This window comes from Ammospiza nelsoni, chromosome 10 (genome assembly GCF_027579445.1).
Source record: "Ammospiza nelsoni isolate bAmmNel1 chromosome 10, bAmmNel1.pri, whole genome shotgun sequence".
NCBI classification, from domain to species: domain Eukaryota; kingdom Metazoa; phylum Chordata; class Aves; order Passeriformes; family Passerellidae; genus Ammospiza; species Ammospiza nelsoni.
Window position 1 is genome coordinate 18,454,764 of NC_080642.1, and position 21,663 is coordinate 18,476,426.

General features: G+C 41.6%; 1 protein-coding gene across 4 annotated transcripts in view; it reads right to left on the reverse strand.

Moving 5' to 3' along the window:
• PXYLP1 (2-phosphoxylose phosphatase 1) overlaps positions 1-21,663 on the reverse strand; it is a 47,899-nt gene that overhangs the window by 12,405 nt on the left and 13,831 nt on the right. For 2 of the 4 annotated variants that reach the window (XM_059479724.1, XM_059479722.1), the window contains exons 2-3: positions 20,815-20,946; positions 257-418 (exon numbers count right to left, since the gene is read on the reverse strand). In XM_059479724.1, the coding sequence (XP_059335707.1) occupies positions 257-418; positions 20,815-20,893 (241 nt within the window). In that variant the 5' untranslated portion in view covers positions 20,894-20,946. Of the gene's footprint in view, positions 1-256; positions 419-5,419; positions 5,514-20,814; positions 20,949-21,663 lie in introns of those variants that run through there. The other 2 variants (XM_059479725.1, XM_059479721.1) reach the window with 2 other exon arrangements.

The window sequence follows — 21,663 nt, forward strand, 5'->3', positions numbered from 1 at the left end:
TTTTAGACCTATAGCTGACTAGTGGCCGGACAGAACAATTTCTGAAAAGCAAGGGGAAGGGGAAGGGGAAGGCGAAGGGGAAGGGGAAGGGGAGCAGCAGGTTTTGAATGATTTAACGTAATTCAGTGACCAGCTGGCATTTGCTCCACCTTCTCCAAGCAGCAGTGAACTGACAGTGCACAGAGCTCTCATTTCCAATACCAGCACAAAGGAACAAGCAGCTGAGCTGAGGTGTGCCCTGCCCAGCCCAGCTCACCTTCCATGCTGCGCTCGGCGATGCTGGGAACGTTGCAGTACACCTGAGCTTCATACACGGGGTCTATGGCAGGGGGCTCCGTCAGCAGATCAGGCATTATTCTCTTCCTGCTCTTGGGATTCAACCCATCCTCCCTCACAGGGTTTACTGGGATTAAATGCACTGAAAGATACAAAACATACACCATACATCTTCAAGAGACTTTAGGGACATAGAGGATTATGACTTTTTTATCACTATTTTAAAGTAATTATGCACAAAGATTATGGTTTCATGAAAGGATGTCTCTCAACAGTATGCAACAACTTCACTGTGATTTTTTTTCCCTGATTTCCATAGCCCAGAAAAGCTCTTTGTCTAAGTCAATGCTTGGCTAAAACTTCAGGAGCAGACCCAGCTGTACAACAACTCTGGGTTTTGCACTCTCCTTGAAGCTGCTTTTGCTCTCAGTCTCTCAGCATGAATCACAGAAAAAGTGCCACAATAGGTCTGGCTGTCTCTCATCATTCTTATTTAAAAACTGACATTGAAGGACATCAGCAAAAGACACAGCACAGTTATGATGAGGGCAGTACAAACCACTGGGAAAACAAAGTAGTCAAGATTGAAGGACTGGATTATTCATCATTTTCCTCACTAATCCCTGTCCTTACATTGCCACCTTGTCAACCTTAAACAGTCTGGCTTATTTTAAAAAAATAAAATAAATTTTAAAAAACCATAGAAAATATATTTCTTGGAATGAAACTGAGACTATCCAAACAAATATGAAACACAAAGAAATGCAGTAAACACATACAGAAGAGAAGCTAACAGAAATACCACCACTAAGTCTTCTGACATGCAGATCAAAGTTGAAGCATATCTAAATCTAAAACCAGAGTTATAATGACCCTGCCTTAATCTAAGAGCATCAGTGAGTCTTAACTAATGAGTCTTCCCAGACTACACTTGCAATAACAAATGCCTCTATTCTATTCTATTCTATTCTATTCTATTCTATTCTATTCTATTCTATTCTATTCTATTCTCTTCTATTCTCTGGAATTTTAATCAGTAGCTTTAGAGGTAGAAAAGAGGAGGAAAAATGTTCATATTTACAGCCCCTTAGTCTTTTACCTTGAGAGAAAAAAAAAAAAAAAGAAGAAAAAAAAGATGAGACAACAAATTTCAAAGCAAAACTTTACTAATTCTTCTGTGTCAGTTCCATCTTGACTCCCAGTTCCAATTTCAGATGTGAATGTGTTCCACAATAAATAGTTGTACAGACCAGGAAAACCAATGAAGACAGCAAACCAAAGCAAAACACACACAGATTTTTATGAACACATAGCCAGTAATAAACACAGGCTCTTGATTCTTACACTACAATACATTACACTTCAAATATTTTATGTGTTCACTCTTTGTCTGCCAAACCAAAACCCAAGCATTTTCCACAGTCTTGCTAGAGCTGAGCAAGGCCAATACCTGCCAAGTGCAGTGACTTGAAACTTTTCATTAAACTGTTCAGATTTTGCTTTCAGCTGTGTTTGGTGTGAATATTAAACTGTAATTTTCACTTTGGACACTTTAATTGTGGAGCTCAGCTGCCATTTCTGCCTTTATCTACCAGATTCAATTTTTAACTCCTTACTTAGACTCACATGGTTGTGAGACATTGCAAACCCCTGCCTAAGAAAGTGGCAGTAACACAGAGCCTTGGCAATACCTGCCAGAGGTTGGGAACTCTGGGCTTTGCAGTACATTTGCACTTGGGGTATAAATCTCAAACCCAAGAATGTCATACAACAGTGACTGGACTCTGCAAATAAACAGCACTACAGGCAGCAGCTGTCCACAGCACAAATTACAGGAACATTCTATTGGCCAAGGCTCCAAGCCAGAAAAGGTTACAGCAACAACTCCCAGCTTTCTGCAGCCATTCTCTCTAGAGCAACCCACAAACAACACAGCTACTGCTCCCTCATGTCACACGCTCAGAGCTGGCTGAAGCAGCTCAAGTCAGCTAAGACACAGGGGTGTTTCATCAGACAGGGGAAACCATACCTCAACAGCAAAAACTCCAAGTTAACTCTGATCCTAAATTTAAAAGCAAAATAAAGAGCCTAATTTTTTCATCTAAAGCAGTTTTAACCACAAAAACCCTGAACATATCCTATTTTTGTACTGAGACTATTAGGGACTATTAAGGAAGCCAACAGAAGCATACAACAATTTTAAAACCAAGTGCCTATGATTCCTGAGGCCAAACACCTTGTCTGCAGAAAGCAAGTCTCAGAAAGAATAAGTCTCTGATTTATTTTAATCAAACTGAATAAATACCATAACACTGCCAGACAAATTCAAGAATAAGGAAAAGCACTAAATATTAAAGTGAAGCATCTACTGTCTTTAAAATATTAAAAATAAAGCTGAAGATTACGAATAACACTGAACACTAAGAATAACATTGAACACTAAGAATAACATTGAATATTAAAAATAACACCTGCAGGACTGCCAGAATATATGTTTGCCATTTAAAAAGCAACTGAAAGAACATTTTCAAAGGTGACTCTTAAGTCTGTACAGCAGCTATGGGTATAACTCAAGAATATTTTGTGGACTGGAAATGGACTCAGAGATTAGAAATATCAATAGTTCATGTCATAGTTGGTAAAACTTGTCCTCATTGTACAGTGAATATGCTTGGCTTATACAAGGGAGAAGAAAAGATCTATGAGAAGCAGTATTTGCTTTTAACACACTGGAAATAACACATATTGGATGAAAATAGTGGCAATCAGTCAAATTACCTACTCAAACACATGGGTCATCTATTTAATATAGCTAAATAGAAAAAGGAATTACATGAACTGGGCACCAGTCTCTGCAGTCTCCTAAAAATCTCCACCACGTGCATATAGATGAAAATAACAAGGATTTCAGAGTTGGGGGAAAGGGGATAGGAGGGATGAGAAGGACAGCAGGGAAGAATGACAACACAGGACCAAGGAGAGATGAATCCCAGCTGGAGCTGCCTTCCCATAGCTGAGCACAGTCACCCTGAAGATCCCACCCAGCCACACTGGTGCTCCTCAGCCCTTGTCAAAGCTCCTCAGAAGCTGGAACGTTCCTGCAGCTTCAGAGCTTTGGGATGAGGATCCCAACTAACACATCCTCCCTTTGTATTTATGGCTGCTGAAACAACAGAGTACATTGAATATTAATATTCAATTTTATTCTTAGTTGCTTCTCAATTATTTCCTCATCTCCTAACATTCCCTGGACAGTGTTAGTGCCTTGTGTATTTATGATGTTCTCTCCTTTCTCCCTCCCTTCTCATGTCAAGTACTTGGCCTTCATGCTCCCTTGCTGTGCTCATTTATCCCAGCTCTCCAGTCCTGCTTCCCACTCTCATCCTCTCCAGCTCCCTTTGCACAGAAGGCTCCGTTTGGTCCTTCATTTTTGTACTCCCTGTCCCACACAGAGCAGTTCTCTACAGCTCTTTGAAGAAGAGTTGACAGTCTCTCTGTATCCAACTATTTCCCTGCTGAAATCCTCCCCTGCAGTGGCAATGCCACCTCTGTCTCCCCCACGGGTTTTCTGGTCTATTTGTAAGGGACAAAAGTACAAACAGTATTGAACTGATACAGCTCAGAGAGGAAAAGGGAAAAAAAAATAAAAGTAAACTTAAAAAAGCCCCTCACATGAAGCTGAAATTTGTTCTTTTTTTTCCATACTCAGTTCAGCTCTTCCAGCTGTAAATCATTACAAGGTCAGAACACTGCTACACAGTTTTCACATTGTTTTTTACAGCTTAGCAATATTTTATGTGAATTTCTCTATTAGTTCACAGTAACATGCACTTGCCCAAAACAGAAGTCTGCCAGTGTGCACACAGTCACACTTGAATCTATGACTAAGGGAGGTTTTGAGCAGGATTTTTCCACTGCTGTGCCTTTCAAAGCTCATGTTTCACTACAACAGGAATACAACAATGTAAACCAGAAATGTAACACATGATTTTGATGTGCATTTAGCCCAACCAGAGCAGTTAAAATAAAATAGATCTGAAACATATTTCATCATCTAACTGGAACCCTTGCTAACACTGAAACTATAAAGAATATGGACTTGTTATTACAGAAGTAGCTTGACAACAGAAAGGGAAAGAGAAAACATTTTTATTTCCCAATATTCATAAACTTATTTTTGTAACTAAAGAAGCTACATAAAAACTACTTTGAAACAACAATTTTGAAAAGTTATAGTGAGGGGGAAAAGTAGTAAGTTACAGAAACAATAAAAGGAAAGCGCTCAATGCAACTCTTCCCAGAGTCCCACCAGGATAAAGTTGTTTGAAACACAAAGTAAAACTGAATTCATGGGCTGGTATCAGGCAGAAGCAAGACATGATGGAACAGTCAAACAGCAGCTGCTGCCTTGTGAGACAGAGAGGCTCTGGTCACACAAGATCACACCTGAACACTGCTGAAAAATCACTCCTTCAAGAATTCTTGCAGCTCCAAACTCAGATTATTTTTTTAAGTCAATACAGTTCAAAATAAATAAAATCCAAATTCCAATACTAAGTTTAATTAGAAAAAAAAACCTCCAGGAGCCTTTATTTTAAATCATACCACAGAACCTGAAGAGCACATTCTAAAATGAACTCAACAGCTTGACTAAGAAATGTGTTTAAGAAAAAACCCAGTGGCATTTAAAGAGCAAAAAGTTAATTGTATGACTTCCATACTCCCTCCTCCCCACCAAGTTCCTGAATGCCCAAATATATAAACCCCCAAATATCAGACAAGTAGCTTCCAAGCAAGAGGGACTCAGAAGTGCTCTCAGTGGAATGATAACAATTCCTATACAGCAACTACTCCCCTCTGGAAAAATGGCAACTTTACCAAATCAGCTATTGTGCTCAGAAGCCCAGGCAGGAGACAGATACCTATTAGGGCTACAAAACTGACATGAATTTGACAGGATTCAGTGCAGCAGAAAACCAAACACACAAAGTGCAATTCATGTAGAAAGAACAGCAAATCCAACACTAAATCACTTCATTATCAATTTCTCTCCCTCCTGCCATCCTACTTTCAGCTTGAGATACAAAAGGTAACAACACTGAAGAAACATATTTATCCATGAAAAAGAATCAAGAATATTTACCTAAAATCAGAAAGACAGGCAATAAAACCAGTTTCCATTGCTGTTTTCCCTTGTAGCTCCAAACAGCCTGAGAAGCAGCAGCACAAGTAGCCATGTTAGTCTCAATTTTCTGACTTAAGAGCTGAAGTTTTCATCTTTTATAACACAGAAGGTCCTTTCAGGCCCATGCAAACATACTATTTAAAACAGTCAAATAGCAATGCAGCCACAGAGCAGAAATGAAGAACAGCAAGCCCACTGTAAGGAACCTTCTGCTGACGGGTAAAGAAAAGCAAACGCACATGTTGGAGAGCACAAAAAGTTATTTATCCCCTTCCACCTTTCCCCCCACCCCTTTCTGCTTCACCAGGGCACTAACAAGGCTGCCTAGCACAGAGCAGAACACTCAGGCTTCTGAAAGGCTGGTGGTGAATGTGGACTCCACAGATTCATAAGGTTGGAAAAGGCTTCTGAGATCACTGAATCCAATTGTTAACCCAGCACTGCTGTCTCCACCACTAAAACCTGGCCCCAAATGCCACATCCACACATTTTCCCTCATATCAGTCTGCAGTTCCCCTGGCACAACTTCAGGCAATTTCCTCTTGTCCTGTTGCTTGATGGGACTGGGAGAAGAGACTGATTGGCACCTGGTTATAAACTCCTTTCGGGAGATTGTAGAGAGAGAAGGTCCCTCTGAGCCTCCTTTTGTCCAGGTTAAACACCCCAGCTCCCAGCTCTTCCTCTAGCTGCTCTTTCCCTGGAAAAAAATGGAAGCTAGAACAGGAGTACTGTACAGAAGAACAACCCAAAAGAGACAGGAATTCTTGAAAACAACTGAGGTGGGGGGAAAAGGTGAAAAAACAATCTGAAAAAAAAAAAGTAAAAAATCTGGAAAAAGCAGCTAAGGCACACATGGGCCAAAGAGCACATCCTGCAACACTGAGGGTAAACTGCCAGTGGAGAAATGAAGCAACCTGAGCACAGAGCTCTGACACCCTGTGACCCTGGGTATGAGCCTGCAAGTCCCAGTGTGATCCCTGCAAACCCCCAGGTGTGGGCCCAGAAAACCCCACCCTCACCCCCAGGATCAGTTTTAGAGCTCTGCCTGGGACTGCAAATGCACATTTGGGTATTAATGAAGTTCAAATATGCCTATGTGACACACAACCCACCTTTCTCCTTTTCTGCTTTTGCATTGCTAAATAAAGGCTCTGACTGGCTCAAAGGTAAGATCTGTATTAACAGCAAGGGCCTTCATCCATAATGCATAAGGGCACAATCACTAATGTGCTGTATGTGAATGGTGAGTAATCACACAAACAAAAAAAGGCTTATTAACCTCACACTGGTCAAACTATTAAGTACTATTCAAAAAAATAACCACAAAGGTCTTTTGAAAGGCTTTCTAAGCCTGTGAACACAAGTTTCTAACTTTAGATTTAGTATTTATATAAAATATAAATGGAGCTACTAAACTTTTACAGTCCTAAAATTTCACTGGCTTTTAGTTTATTAGCATGTGTAGCCTAATTAACAAAAAAAAAACAAAAAAAAACAAAAAAAAAAGAGGATTTTTTACTTTGAATCAAATCTCTTGCCCTACAGAACTTGAAGAGGAATTTTTTTTTAATGTAGGTCTACAATGAACCTACAAACAAGTGACAATCCTCAGTGTCTTTTCAGTTTCAATCCCTTAACTACTTTTTTCACCACAACTCTGCTTCCCCAAGCATTTGCCCTTCCATTTTCTCCACTCTTGCTGTGTGTCCTGCCTGTTGAGGAGCAGGGGCAAAAGGGGTCCCTCAAGCACAGAGGGGCTCATGGGCAGCCACAGCCCCCTCTGCACCACAGAACAGGCTCTGAGCTTCAAGGCTTTCTTCCCACAGTGCTGCGAAATTCTCTGAGCACAATCACAAAGAAAATTTAAAAAGAGTGAAGGGAGCTATGGGGGAGGTGGGTAATAGAGAGAAAAACAGTGAGGAATGGAGGAGGGCACACACTTAAATTTAACCTGGAATAGCAACAATGCAATGCTCTGCTTTAACAAACCTGGGAAGACAAAGAAGGCTCCTTGGAGTGCAATTTCTCCCCAGTATTTCAACCTCACAGCATTCCAAGGTGACACAGGTACAACCCTGAGTGCAGCTGTGGCAGGGCAGCAGAGGGGAGCCCTTCCTTCCTTACACACCTGAAATGTTACCTGCCCAAACTCTGACAGTGGGGGATCCAACACAGATCCATCAGCCTCAGCAGGGAACAGGGCAGGAACTCCCAAGCTCACAGGATTGACTAAGCAGCCAAATGGCAGCGAGCAGAGACTCAGATCCCCTCTGAGTTTCCAACAGTTTGCAAACACTCAGCACCAGTGGTGAGTTATGGGCTGACATGTGCCCAGACACATACACCTATTTAACTCACTCAATTTTGGGACTGCTGCTGCTGTTTTTCCCTCTGTGAAAGAAATCATAGTAATTTAGAGACTTCTCAAGCAGTCTTACAGCACAGTTCTATTGCCAGCAGCCTATATGTCACATTCTAGGACAAACTTTAAAAAAAACCAGTATTTAGGTATAGCAAGCAAGTAGCAGATATCATTGAATAAATATTCTTTTCATGGCAGTGTTTTTAATCAAAAGTGCTGAAAAATGCTTGCCACAGCAGCCTTGAACACCTGCACTTGATACTGCAGAGCCACACTTCTGTCATGGCCTTCAGCACAGCATATTTTGACACCAGAAATTAAAATCCACTAGAACAGTTCTATTGATCCTATCAAATAAACATGGACATCTCCCTTCCTACAGCAAAAAAACCAATTACTTTGGAAGGCCATGAGGAATGCTGCAGCAGACTTGTGAAACAGAGCATCATATTTCAAATTCTTACAGAGAAATTTTAACCTGTCATGAGAAATTGATTAAATTCACACAGTTGGGTGGATGAGGAGAGTGTGTGTCCATTTCAGTGCACTCATCTTTGTTGGGTAAATTTCTGCATACTTGAGTCAACATCAGAAAAACACTGTTTTTAAAATTCTGTTAAGTGCTATGTTTATATTTCCTCTTGTAGTTCCTCAAACATCTTCAGTTTCATGGTGGTAACACAGAACTAAGTCCCATTTCCTCCCCCAATTACTTCTTGTGATTTAATCAAGAAATGAGGTGGATCTCCCTTTTCTTTTAGCCTTGCAGACCCAGTCACCAGAGAGCCTGAAACATCAGGTCCCTTCCTGCCTTTCTCCTGGAGAATTCAGCTACAGCCACTCTCCATCCAAAACCTGCTGGAGTTGGGAGCAGGGCAGCCAAACACGAGGAACCACTCTCCTCCAACTGCAAAAATACCCAGGGGAAATTTGAAATAAAAACACTGTTACTCTGTTCAAAGTGCAGGAAATGTAAGTTTTCTGAAGCATCCTGTATATCCTAGGTTCACTGACAGAAAATGGGAACTCAGGGAATTTAGGAGGCTGCAGATGGAGCTCAGCTAACCCAGTGGAAGTCAGATCTGATGAAGGGGGAAGGAGTGTGAGCTCTAGAGTATTTAGATTTTTAATGTTTTGAAGAGAATAACAAACATTAGGGCATAAGGAAAAAAAAAAATAAAGACTTAACACTGCTCTCCTGCCACACACAAACAAAATGGAAGCCTACACACCCAGCATGAGTTTTTTCACCACAGTCCCTGCTTTCTCCCCAGAATAATAACACAATTGCAGCTGCAACTTGTAAGTGCATCTTAGTTTTTCTAATCAATCCTGGTGTTATTTTCTTACATGAAATGCAACCAAAAGCTTATTCTTCAGTCCAATGCCACCCGAGTCTTCAGCCTACTTAGTTTTCAGATCCCTAAAGTTTTCCACTGGAGATGCAAATGTTCCTATGGACAGCTGAGAGCTACTATAAATAGGCTGCTCTCCTCAGCTGCTTTTCACAGAGCTGGACAGAAATAGCCAACCCTCCTACCCCTTCCCAGAGTGGGGCAAAGCCTACTTGCCTGCCTATTTTCTGCCTCACAAGCTGTGAACCTTCTTTAAAGGTTTTCCTTATTTTGGGGCATTTGCCCAAAGCAGCCCTTGCCCATGGAGCCACAGCTCACAGGGACTGATCCAGGGCTTTATTCCATATCAGAGTCAGGGCAAAAAAACAGATTTCAGTACTTGTGTGTTCATGTTCAAAGGTAAAATAGAACAACTACACACAACCACCATGCCTGGTAGCTTTTTACCTTTAAACACCAGTACTGCAGGGAACAGGTTTCTTATTTCCAGCTGCATTAACTGCATGGCTAGCAGATTTTTTTACAAGGTCACAATCCAACTTACATGAGGAAAATAAATATGTTAAGAAAATCCTTTTTGCACCAAACACAACATGGCAGGCCTTGTACTCTTGTGTTTGAGACCTAATTTAAGCAGATACATTAAATTATACAATGTGTGCTTGCATTTATTAAGTCCAGATGTGACTTTGAAAAGAGCTTTATCGTTTCAGGGGTTTCCCCCCGCCTCCCATTGTTTTTCACTGGACAATTCAGAAGGGCATATGGCACTGCTTAAACAGCTTCCAGGATTTTCAGCCTGACAGCAATAACACAGCAATGCTTACTGCAAATCTGAGCCTTTTCAAGCTCTAGAGATGACAATCCTTTTCCACTTCTCCTCCCAAAGTGAAAAATTACTTGCTGTATTTTATCATATTTTCCTACTACACTGAAACTCTACATGTAATGTTCACCACCAAATAGATTTATATTTTCATCAATTTAATATAATAATTTCTTTAAAATAAATACACATGCATGCTAAAGCTTTTCTTCCCCAGCATGTCACTAATTACCCCATGGCTTGGCTCTGCACTGGGTCTGGGGGGAGTGGGGGAGGTTCCTGTGAGACACCCAGACAAGCAGATGGATTTGCTGCTCTGTAAACACATTGCTCAAGTCACATCGTGCTCCTTCTCCATGTTGTTCAGTGACAAGATGCAAAAAGAGCCCAGCAGTGCTTGCAGTGACACAGTTATGTCAGTCCTGGGCCACCACAGCCCCACCGGGACTCCCACGTGAGAAGGGCAATAAACCACCAGGCTCTGGTGAAGTCCCTCCTATTGCTGAGAGCTGCCACATCTCATCATGCTGTGGGAAGACTTCATCTGTGCCAAATCAGTGTCCTGAGGGCCACCAAACAAGGCTTAAATACACAAAGACTAAACAGGGGGGAATAGTGGCCTGAGCATGGTTTTTATAAATACAGTAGATCCAGCCACTGCTGCTTATCCAACAAGAGTCATGAGCACTGCAGGAAGATTTTAAAGCACTGTCCTGCTTCTGTCTACAGAACTGAGCACCAGCTAAATGAGCTAATCCAACTGAATTGTCCTGGAACAGATTTTCCAAACAGCTTTTATCAGCTGCGTTCAGAAACAGTTGGCAACTCCTTCCATTTCCATAGTATTGTCCCAAAATAAAGATCAACTGCTCTGCACTGATATACACTGCACTGAGGGCCTCTGCCATCCTTTTCCAGGGGGTGGGGACCTTTGCCTTTGCTTTTCGTTTGGGGTTTGATTGGTTTTTTCTTTCCTTTTGTCCTGTATGAGTCCCACAAATACTGGAGTGGGAAGCTGTGCAGCAGCAATTGCAACAGGACTGAAAAAGGATGCTTGGCAGATTTCACACATGAACTGAACACCAACACAGCAGCCAAGAAGATTCAGCACAGCAGAAGAACACACAGCAAAAAGTATTTTCTCAGGAACATGGGTTAAAAATCCTTCAGGCTTCAGTGATCCTCTCATCTACAGCAACTGGGCATGATACAAAAATACACCCCATAAAGCAGAGTTCAAGGTAGTTCAAGAGTTGCTGCTGTTCTGTTACCCAGCAATCTGCTGCTGACATGAGCTCTCCACAGCTGAAGCCCTGTGAGAGCTCCTTGCACACAGGACAAACATGCACCACTCCTTTCTATCATCCTAGGTGCCTCTTTTCCTTAGGGCTCTCCCCAAACTCAGAATGGGGAGACTCAGTCTCCTCAGACTCACCGCAAAATGTCTTTTGACATTCAAGTGTCATTAGGATGTGTACTGAACACCCAGAATCCCAAAATACACAGGGAAAACAAAGAAATAAAGAGACTTAAAATCACATTCTGCCCACCACATCTTCACAAGTACTGCTCCCCTGGTGTCAAAACACCAAGGCAGCAGCTTCTGGGCTGCAACAAACTACACCAGCTCACTGGTAAAGGCATCTTCTGATCCTATCTCCTGAGCTGTCCCTGCCCTCCCTGCAGCATCCCTGCCTCACACCTGGCCGGAGGCAGAGATCAAAGCTCTGCAGCCCAAGGCACAGGGCATCAAGTGCCTCATATGTTAATGGCATCAGTCAGACACAACCCACAGACATCTGGCACTTCTCTACAGCACTGTCCTTCCAAGATAAAAAGCCTTACAAATTCAAATCAATATTTTCACTACTGCATTAAATTAGCACTTTTCTGTTTCACATCTATTCCCAACTGCTTTCTGTCCACAAAGTGACCTGCTCAGGGAAGTGATCTCAACACCATATGCCACTGCTTACCCAAGCCAAGCCAGCTCTCTTGTTTGTCCTTGTCAACACCAGGCCAAGGCACAGAAAGCTGCCATGGATTTGCCAGCAGCAAACCTCAAAACATATTTAATACAGTAGAACCTGGCAGATTTCTGTGCTGGGGAAACCTTCCTTGACAATCAATCTCAGGAATTCAGAACAGTGCTCTCTGGATCCGAGAATTATTGGTATCTTTGGGACTCCTGCCATAAAACAGCTCAGGGGAAGACAGTGAATCTTATTTTTTGTCTTCATTCATCATTAATGTGCACAGTTGGTAAACCCAAAATTACACCACATATGTTTCCAGACCTTTTAATCCAGCCATCTCACAGAAGTAATGAAGAGAGATCACTTCCATTTTACAAGACTTCATATTTCACTGCAGCAAGTCCACAAAAGCCCCAGTCTTTTAAATACAAACTACTTAGACCCTGCCTCATTTAAAATAAATCATAATGAAATTTAGTATGTACAAGCACTGCTTTTCTCTCAGAGAGTGAGCTTTGAAAGGCCAGAAGGGAACTAATTTTGAGAACAGAGATTACTCTTGTTAGAAAAAACAAAAGGCAATAAAAAACTGCCTCTAGGCATTAAAATCTTCAAAATCAGTGCAGTTTGAGACACTTTATTAATCACAGAAACTCCACATGCCCAATAACACACAATAATTTTTTAAAAAATCTTTACAGTCAAGTGACAAGACACTTTGGATTAAGTCAGTCTCTGTATCATTTCAGCAATGATATTCCTGCAAAAGCACAGATAAAAGAACAAAACTGCCTGAAAGACAACTCACAAGAGAAAAATTAAAAGGACTAAGGAGAAACATGAACAACTGTATGAAGCATATTAAGCATCTCTCTTTCAGATACACACAGTGGAACCAGCACATCCATAAACCCCAATGGTTTTCATTTGCAGCAGCACAGTGGGGATTAAGGCAAGAACAAAGGACAGCTCAGAGAAACAAACCTATCATCAAACATGAAGTTTAAGTGGCCCTCCATGCTTTTCACAAGACTGCACATGGCCTAGCAAGAGGGAAAGCACCACTGCATTACACCCAGTGACATTAGGGTCCTGTTCCTGTCCTGTTGAAACCCTGCTCACTGAACAAGGAGAGAAGGGAAATTTGGGTCACAACATTCTCTGATGAAGATGCAGAACCCAAATCTCAAACAAAGGACAGCAAATTATTAAAGTATGATGAATTCATTTGCAATTAATGGATAACATTGTCCTAAAAGCTTTGGTAAAAGTAAAGTAAGAGATAAAGCTAAGAAAATGTGAATTATTGTGAATTCTTAGAATGCAAACCCCACAAAGAGGGGCCATGCTCCTGGGAGAACTGAGGCTTGACACTGTGCAGATTTCACCTGTGTGAGCTAACGCTGACTCTCCATTTATACAGAATAAAACAGCTGCACATTAGGAACAATATTCTCTTTCTGCTATTTCTACAAACAAAATATGGTGAATATCCAAATTTAAAACAATGTTTCAGTTGTTAAAACATAGTTTAGCCCAGTATACAATAAACATATGGAAAAATCCTAGGAATAATTTTGTTTGACTTAAAAGACAAACATGCCATTCCAAACATGCCTGCAGTGACCTGTAAGGCAGCCAGACTCTGCTTTCAAGAGCTGTGAAAAAGAAAAGGCAGAGAACTGGTTTAATGACAAGACAGAATTTGCTAATATAAAAATGAATAAATCACCTGACCTACCACTACAGAATCAACTGCACAGCAGCCTTCAAACATGTGCCTTAACACTTCATATTAATTCTGCTGAAATGCAGTCCAACTAACCACCATGGCTGAAGTCAGAATATGTAGTTAAATATGAGTTATGAAGTTCTGTAGCCTGACAAGTCACTTCTGTTGGTCAAGTCCTGTCTCAAGTGATTTAACCTGACCTATATTTAAAGCAACTACTTTGAAATGATTGCTCTATTTTTGTAGGAGAAAGTAAGACTGCCCCACAGTATCATTCTCAAGAATTCATCATGTCTCCTTTCCCTTCAGGGGTTCATTCTGGGGATTGATGCATTATAGCACCACTTTTGAAAAATCACAAAACAGTTATTTAAAATCCAGTTACAAACATAAAAAGGATCTTTTAAAAAATCTCTGTATTTACAGTTAGCTCTCTTTATTTGTTGCTAAAATACACAGAGCTTTGGATTTATTATTTGTGGGTTGTTTTTCCCTTTAATCTTAAATTCAGATTAAATTAGCACTTCTGAAGAGCAAAACCCAGAGAGACTTCTCATGAGTGGAAAATTTGCCATGCTTAGGAGCTCGAAGGCAAAATTCATGAAGGGAGATATCTGTTCTCCTTTTAATTTCATATGCTGGTAACACATGACAAAAACAAGTTCTCTACATGAAGCATTCTAAAGATGTGGGGTTTTAAATATAGTTACTTGTATACAGCAGCAAAATGCAATCCCCACCTGAGCAGCCACTGCCCCAGGGCTCTGGCTCCCAGCAGGGGCTGCAGGAAGCCTTGGTGAGATCTCAGGCTAAACCCCAAACACCTCAGTGCTGCACATGATGCCCACACTGTCCTCATCAAGTAAGAGCTGCTGGCAAAGCCCAAGCCAATGAAATAAAACTCTTCTGCTTTTCTGTGTGGAAAATCCCAATTCCTGCTTCCTGTGACTCATCTTTAAAACCAAAACCTCCAGTGTGAAACCAAATGACAGAAAGTAGAGGGAAAATATTACTGGAACAGCAAAATGTCACTTCCAGATATGCTGATACACCAACACCCAAGCATGACCCATCGAGGCAGAGAAAGTATTTTTTTAAAACCCCCGAAAACCCATAAAACAGCTCTCCACACTTTACATGGGAACCAGCACCCTGCTGGGGCAGTGGCCAACATCCTAAAATGCAGTGGCAGTCACCAAGATGCTTTTTTATCAAAAGGCAAGCCTAAGCCACTGATCAAAGCATCCAAGTATGTAGAAAAACAAACTCTAAACCAGAAGAGAAGCTCCATGGGCAAGAGCTGCCTGAGAGCCAGAGCCCTCAGAAGCTCAGTCTAGAGTGGATGTCAGCCACAGGGCTATAAAAAACAACCCTGTAAAAAGGGATGCTTTCCCACTATCATTTTAGTCCTCTTCTCTTGACTGTTACTTTTTTCCTTAGGCTTTCAGTAAATAGGGAAAAAAATTAAAACAAAAAGTGTTTACTTCATGGAAAAATTAATTTCCATGCCTTTGATTACAGAGTAAAAAAAGCATTGTCAAGCAAATTTTACAGAATGTACACATGGCATCCTAACAGACAGCTTTTAAATTGCCTTTCCATTTGGTTCAGCCAAGGTTTATTCAAGGAGTCCCCACCTTGAGGCTTCTGCTGCCAGTCACAGATGCTTCTAATGAATGCAATGAAAGGCCAGTGTTTGCCCAGTAATTGGCTTCTCAGGTACCAATCTTTGGAGCAAAAAGAAAGCTGCTCTTCAGATCTCCTTGTAAATTGCTGTTCCTGACTGACCTAAGGGCTCACCAATGCAATTAACATTGACAGGGTCCTAAATTCTGTCTTACATCCTTAGCTGGAGGCTGCAGGCCCACAGCTGGATTCTGACACATCCTTTGCATGCAGGTGCACTGCCATCCTCTGTCCCTGAGCTGCAAGAGCTGCCCCCAGCCACTGCATTTCCCTTCCCCTTGCACTGCTCCAGGCAGTCACACAGCACAGAACAGGAACAAAGATCTCAGCCACTGCAACCTCTTCTTCTGGCAAAAAAAGAATGAAGTATCCCTACATATATTCTGTCTTTGTACAGGAGGAAACTGCCCAGTTTTAGTCAACAGCATTATAGATAATATTTACAGAGACAAAATACACAGTATAGAACATGCTCATCTTTCCATTCTGCAGATTTTCTGACAAAGTGAAACCCTGAAAAGTCCAGATAAAAACAACATAATTACGTTTTAGAACAGCCTTAACTGACAAGTCTATCAAAACCAGCTCTCCTTTTGTCTTTAATGCTGAAGTTTTAAACTGTTTTACAACCATGTCCATTTACATAAACAAGGAGGAGAAAAATATAAAACACATGTGGACTAATAAACACTATAAGAAAAATACTTCTCCACTCTTTTCTGTAGATCTGGCCTCAAACATAAAACAAGAGGGAAACAATGACAATTCCTAATAAAACTTTAATCTGCCAGTCATATTTGGTTTGGAAGTCAACCAGTTTCCCAATCCAATGGGCTTCCCAAACAAAAATGTTCCATTGATATAATTACCCATTAGAGACAGAGTATTTTTCTAGCCAGCACTGGAACATTTCTTTCATGTTAACTTTTAACACTGTCATTTTCATACACTATTTAAAAATTCAAACATTTACAAAATCCAGTGGCATTTGCCATTAAAGAGATGTTCCCTCTATTGCTGATATCTCAGGTTTAACTCTGTACAATGCATTAATAGCAAAACTGAACTTGAGGGCACATCTGGCCCCAGCCTTTTGTTTTGAAGTCCAGGCTACACAATTATATTAAAGATGTCTAGAACTGTTAAGGCTTGTACCTTTTCAGCAAGTATAAACTCTTTGTTAAAAGCCTTCTATGTGCCTACTACAAATGGTAACAAAATCTGACAAAACTATGAACAGTTATTAAAATCTCCTAGTAAATTTTCAGATGTGTCTCAAATGCATTTCTCCCATCATTCACCAGGAATGTTCAGGGGAAAAAAAATGTGACATTATTTACCTCAATAAACACACAGAGCTTGAAAACAGTAGGACTTCCTGAAGCCAGTTCCCCTACCCTACTGCTCCTTGTGAAGCTGCCAGTAAAGCAGCAAGCCCCATGGGCAGCCAAAGCTCAACACAGCCCCTGGGCCTTTTGCTCCTGTTCAAGGACATGAAGAGCAGAACCAAGTGCTCCATTGCCCAAAATGCACAGGACAGAGGGCCCTGGCAGGAAGGATTGTGTCTCACAGGACCCACAGCACTACATCACCTTGAAGAATGACTGTTGGAGTTTAAAAGGAGTCTCCAGCTGTGCAGCAATCTGCTTACACATCTCCTTCTAGCCAGGATGAGGAGATGAAGGAGATGCAGCTGGCGTTTGATGCAGGCAGCCAAGCCAGCACACACATGTGACAAACATGAACCAGCACACACATGTGACAAACATGAACCAGCACACACATGTGACAAACATGAACCAGCACATACATGTGACAAACATGAACCAGCACACACATGTGACAAACATGAACCAGCACACACATGTGACAAACATAAACCAGCACACACATGTGACAAACACAAGCCAGCACACACATGTGACAAACATAAGCCAGCACACACATGTGACAAACATGAACCACCTGCTCCAAGAGCTGCCTGTCCCACCCTGGGACAGAGCTGAGGCAGCTCCTGACCCGGGTCCTGGACAGCTGCTCCATGTCCATCCTCTGAGTCTGCTGGTGGGAGAGAACACCTCCAGCTCTCAGAGCTTTTCAGAGAGCCTTTGGGGGAAGCTTTCTCCATTATCTACCCCATGAGCTGAGCTGTTAGTATCCACAGAAAGCACCAGCCTTGTGGTGAAAACAGCACAGGAAAGCAGAATACAGAACTCAGAAACCACAAGAGAAGAGAAAGGGACCAAGAACGAGCAAACATCACAACAGGGGACAGAGTTTTTTATCAATCCTGGGTTCACCCCCAGCTACCAACACTGAGGATTCTAGGTCCTACCCTGGGGTTGTTTTCCCCAGCAGTTTTCTCCTTGTGTCTGAACTCGAGATGTGACAACTATCAGCTCTGAAACAAGTGCCTCAGGAGTTTGTCTTACAAGCAAGGACACACTGACTGCTCACACAACCACCACCACCTCCACCTCATGAGCTGCAGAAACCACTGCTCACAAAGCACTCCCAGGTCCTTCCCAGCACAGCACATTAAAGTCAACCAGCATCCTTTTCTGTTTGACTGGGTGGCAAACTGCTGCAAGCAATTCCTGAACCCTCACAGCTGAAGCAGGAGCCAGACTGTGACCTTGTCAGCCAGCCCAGGGTGGGCTGTTTGTAATATTGAGTCAGAACCTACAGAAAAACAGCTGAGCTTGCCCTTTACTACTCCCTTTGCTTCAGTCAGCTAAAATTCACAAGTCTGGCTTCAAATGCCACAGTTCCACATGTGGATAAGAGGGATAAAATATCAAGCACTTACAAGAGTTATGCTCTGCTCTAAAGAAGTTTGAAAATAGAAGATATGTACCACTTGTATAAGTATACATTTAGTGTTACTAGTGTTTTGCTTTTATAAACAAATTTATCACAGAAAGGAACAGACATTTTCAACATTTCATGCTTAGAAAAGCAGTAGCATATTTTAAAATTACCAGCCCTCCTCCACAAAGCTGTGCACTGCTTGCTAACAGAGATTCACAATCTCACAACAGCATAAAACATTCATTTCCACTCCAAATGCTTCAGGAGGTACCTCCCTTCTAACAAAACAAAATAAATCAGTGGCTTGGGCATTTTCCTGAGTCTAAATGTATAAACACTCATTTTCATTCCATGAACATAAACCATATCATCAATCATTTAGGCTGGAAAAGACCTCTAAGATCAACACCAACCACTGACCCAGCACCACCAAACCATGACCCCAAGTGCCACATCTACATGTCTTTGAGATCCCTCCAGGGATGGTGGTTCCACCACTGGCCTGAGCAGGCTGTTCAATGCCAAACCACCCGTTTGGTGAAGACATTTTTCCTAATACTCAATATAAACCTCCCCTGGCACAACTTGAGACTATTTCCTCTTGTCCTGGGAGATGAAACTGATCCCCACCTTGTACAACCTCCTTTTGGGTAGCTGTAGAGAGTGATATAACCCCCTGAGCCCCCTGTTCTCCAGGCTAAACACTCCCAGCTCCCTCAGCCACGGCTCATCAGACTTGCGCTCCAGACCCTGCACCAGCTCCACTGGGGAATTGTTCCAGATCTCAGTGTCTGCCTTGTCATGAGGAGCCTGTAGCAGAATGTTCTGCCTAAGCAGGGGTAAAACAGCTCAAATTTTACCCTATTTGCAAAGAAGCTGTAAGTGCTGGATGGAGAAGGAGGGATTCATGCTAATTTAGGTGTTGAAGAAAGCTGAGACCAGCCAGACTCACCAATCCCAAAGTTCAACAGTTATTCTGAGGATGTGAAAAATCAGTGTTTCCTGACAGAAACAGGCACTGATGAGGCTGTGACAAAGTTCCTGATAAAACAACAACAAGTGCTAGCACTGTAACTCACCTGAAGCTGCAGGGTGCCCAGCTGGCACAGCTCACCTGGAAGCACAAGCTGATGCAAGAGGGTTTTGGTTTTGCTGTGGAGATGGACTTTACTCCAAGTTTGGACCAATTGCTCTACATCCTGAAGCTGGCAGAAGTTAAAGTATCAGGCTACCTGGATGTCTTGGCTCCCAGCAGACTGTACTGCAGCTCTCTTGGAGTAAAGCTCTCTGTATCAGTGTTGGCATTGGCAGTGAGCTCCACCTTGGCTGCCTCCAGCAGCTTACATGCTTTTTAAAGCACTTCTCCAACATCCTTATCTCTAGCAGAAATTTTATGTTCTAATTATGCAGAAAATCATTTTATCTTTAGATGAAATGTGATTCACTCTCCTAAATGCCTACCTCCTCATCTCTAAATAAAACTCATTTAGTTAACAATTCAGTTTCATATTTCAGCTGCAGCTCCTCCAGGACCTTCCCCCTGTGCACAATTCAGAACCAACCCTAGAGCATCAAGGGCAGAGCTATAAGGAGCCTAAAGGGCAAAACAAGCTGCAATCAGACCCCTGGCTGGTGCCCAGAGGAGCCTGAAAAAGCAATTCAGAGCCACAGGTCCCTTTATGACACGTAGATGAGTTTAAGCACACTAAAATAACAACAGAAAACCACAAAGTTTCTTTCATCTTCCCTCCCTCCCTTTTTTAAAGTTTTCTGTCATGTTCAAAAGACACATTCTAATTCTAATGTAACCTTTTGGGTTTGGGGGCTTTTTCACTGGGCAGAAAAAAGCACAGCCCAGAAGGACAGTGCTCAGTAAAACACAACGAAAGATGGCAAGAACAACAAAGAATGTTATCCTATCCTATGGACTGGACTTTTACTTGCCTTCTAACAGAACTCACTGCACTGCTGTGCATTAATTGGTACAGACCACTTTAACACAAAACATGGCTTTAGCTGTAAATGTTCTCTCTGCTGCAGCAGGCGACAATCAGGGACAGGGCACAGTGCCCATGGGTCACCTGCACTGCCCCTCTGAAGCACAGCACAATTCATCTGCTCCTGAACAAACCACCCACTTCTGCTGAACCAATCCAACTGCCTGAAGTTCCCTGAAGGGAGGGTACAAATCAGGAGAAGTTCCAGCACTCAAACCTCTCACAGCAGTTTCCTAAATCCCATCTGATCTGATGCAATGTAAAATAGGAATTGCAGCAGTTTTCACTCCAATGTCGTTTGCCTACTTTCATGGAAGGATTCAATCACACTCAATTACTCAACTGCACTACTACTACAAAATGCAGATTTTTTTTTTTAATACAGTAGCCTGATTTGAACTCTCTAGATTGTATAGATTCCTGCACACAAAACTGTTTCTTACTTTTTTGGAAAACAAGCAAACAAAAATTCTTACAAACAAAAAAAACCCAAAATAAACTCCAAGTATTTCAATAAAGAAAGAATGCTTAAACAACATGTAATCATGGCGATTTTTAAACACACCTATAGAGCACCATATGGGGAAAACAAACATGAGGACACTTACAGAACTGCAGACTGAGGCTCAGAAAGGCTAACAGGGCTGCCAAGGCCAGCAAGAACAGAAAGCGGTTTCGGAAAAGCATTATTATTCACTCTGCTCACTCCTCATGGTTTCATCTTCAGGTATCTCTGGTTCCTGCAAACAAAATAGAGGCAAATTATATTTCAGATGTGGAAGAACCAGTTATCCTATAAAGGCAAGCACACAAGGTAATTTAAATTGGCAACAACAGAATGGAGAAGCTGCCTTCACCCCAAAAATAGGATTAACTGTATTTCCACAACAAAACTTTCAGGTAAATAAAAAATATTTCTATTTTCCATAAAATGAAGCCAGTTCCTGCTAACACAGGCTTAATACTCACATTCACAATTCTTAAGATAATAAAGAGTGTTAAAGCTGTCAGTCCCACTACACAGTAAACAAAAATTTAATAAAGCCACAGCAGTTGTTACTCATTGCAAAAATAAAAATACAAAAAAAAAACAAGCCCTCTCTTGAAAACATCCAAACACACTTTTCCTTGCAAAATGACATTCTGAAGAGTACAGAATTTGCTCAAGTGCCCTGTTTTCACAGATATACACTCTCCTGTGGAAAACTACTCTAAATAAGGATGAGAGGGGTTGCTCTCCCCCCTTACATGCCTTTTTTTTCTTTTTTAAAAAAACAGCTGCTCTTATGTGCAAGAGATGCCTCCTCCTAGCACTGACAGTGTGCTGCAGGAAATTGGTTAGTCTTGAAAGAAATCTTCTGAGATTGCCAGATCCTTTGAACTGAGTTCTGTTTATGACTGAACATTCAAACCTGTTGACAGAAAGTAACTTTTTTTCCCCTCCACCATTTCTTTTT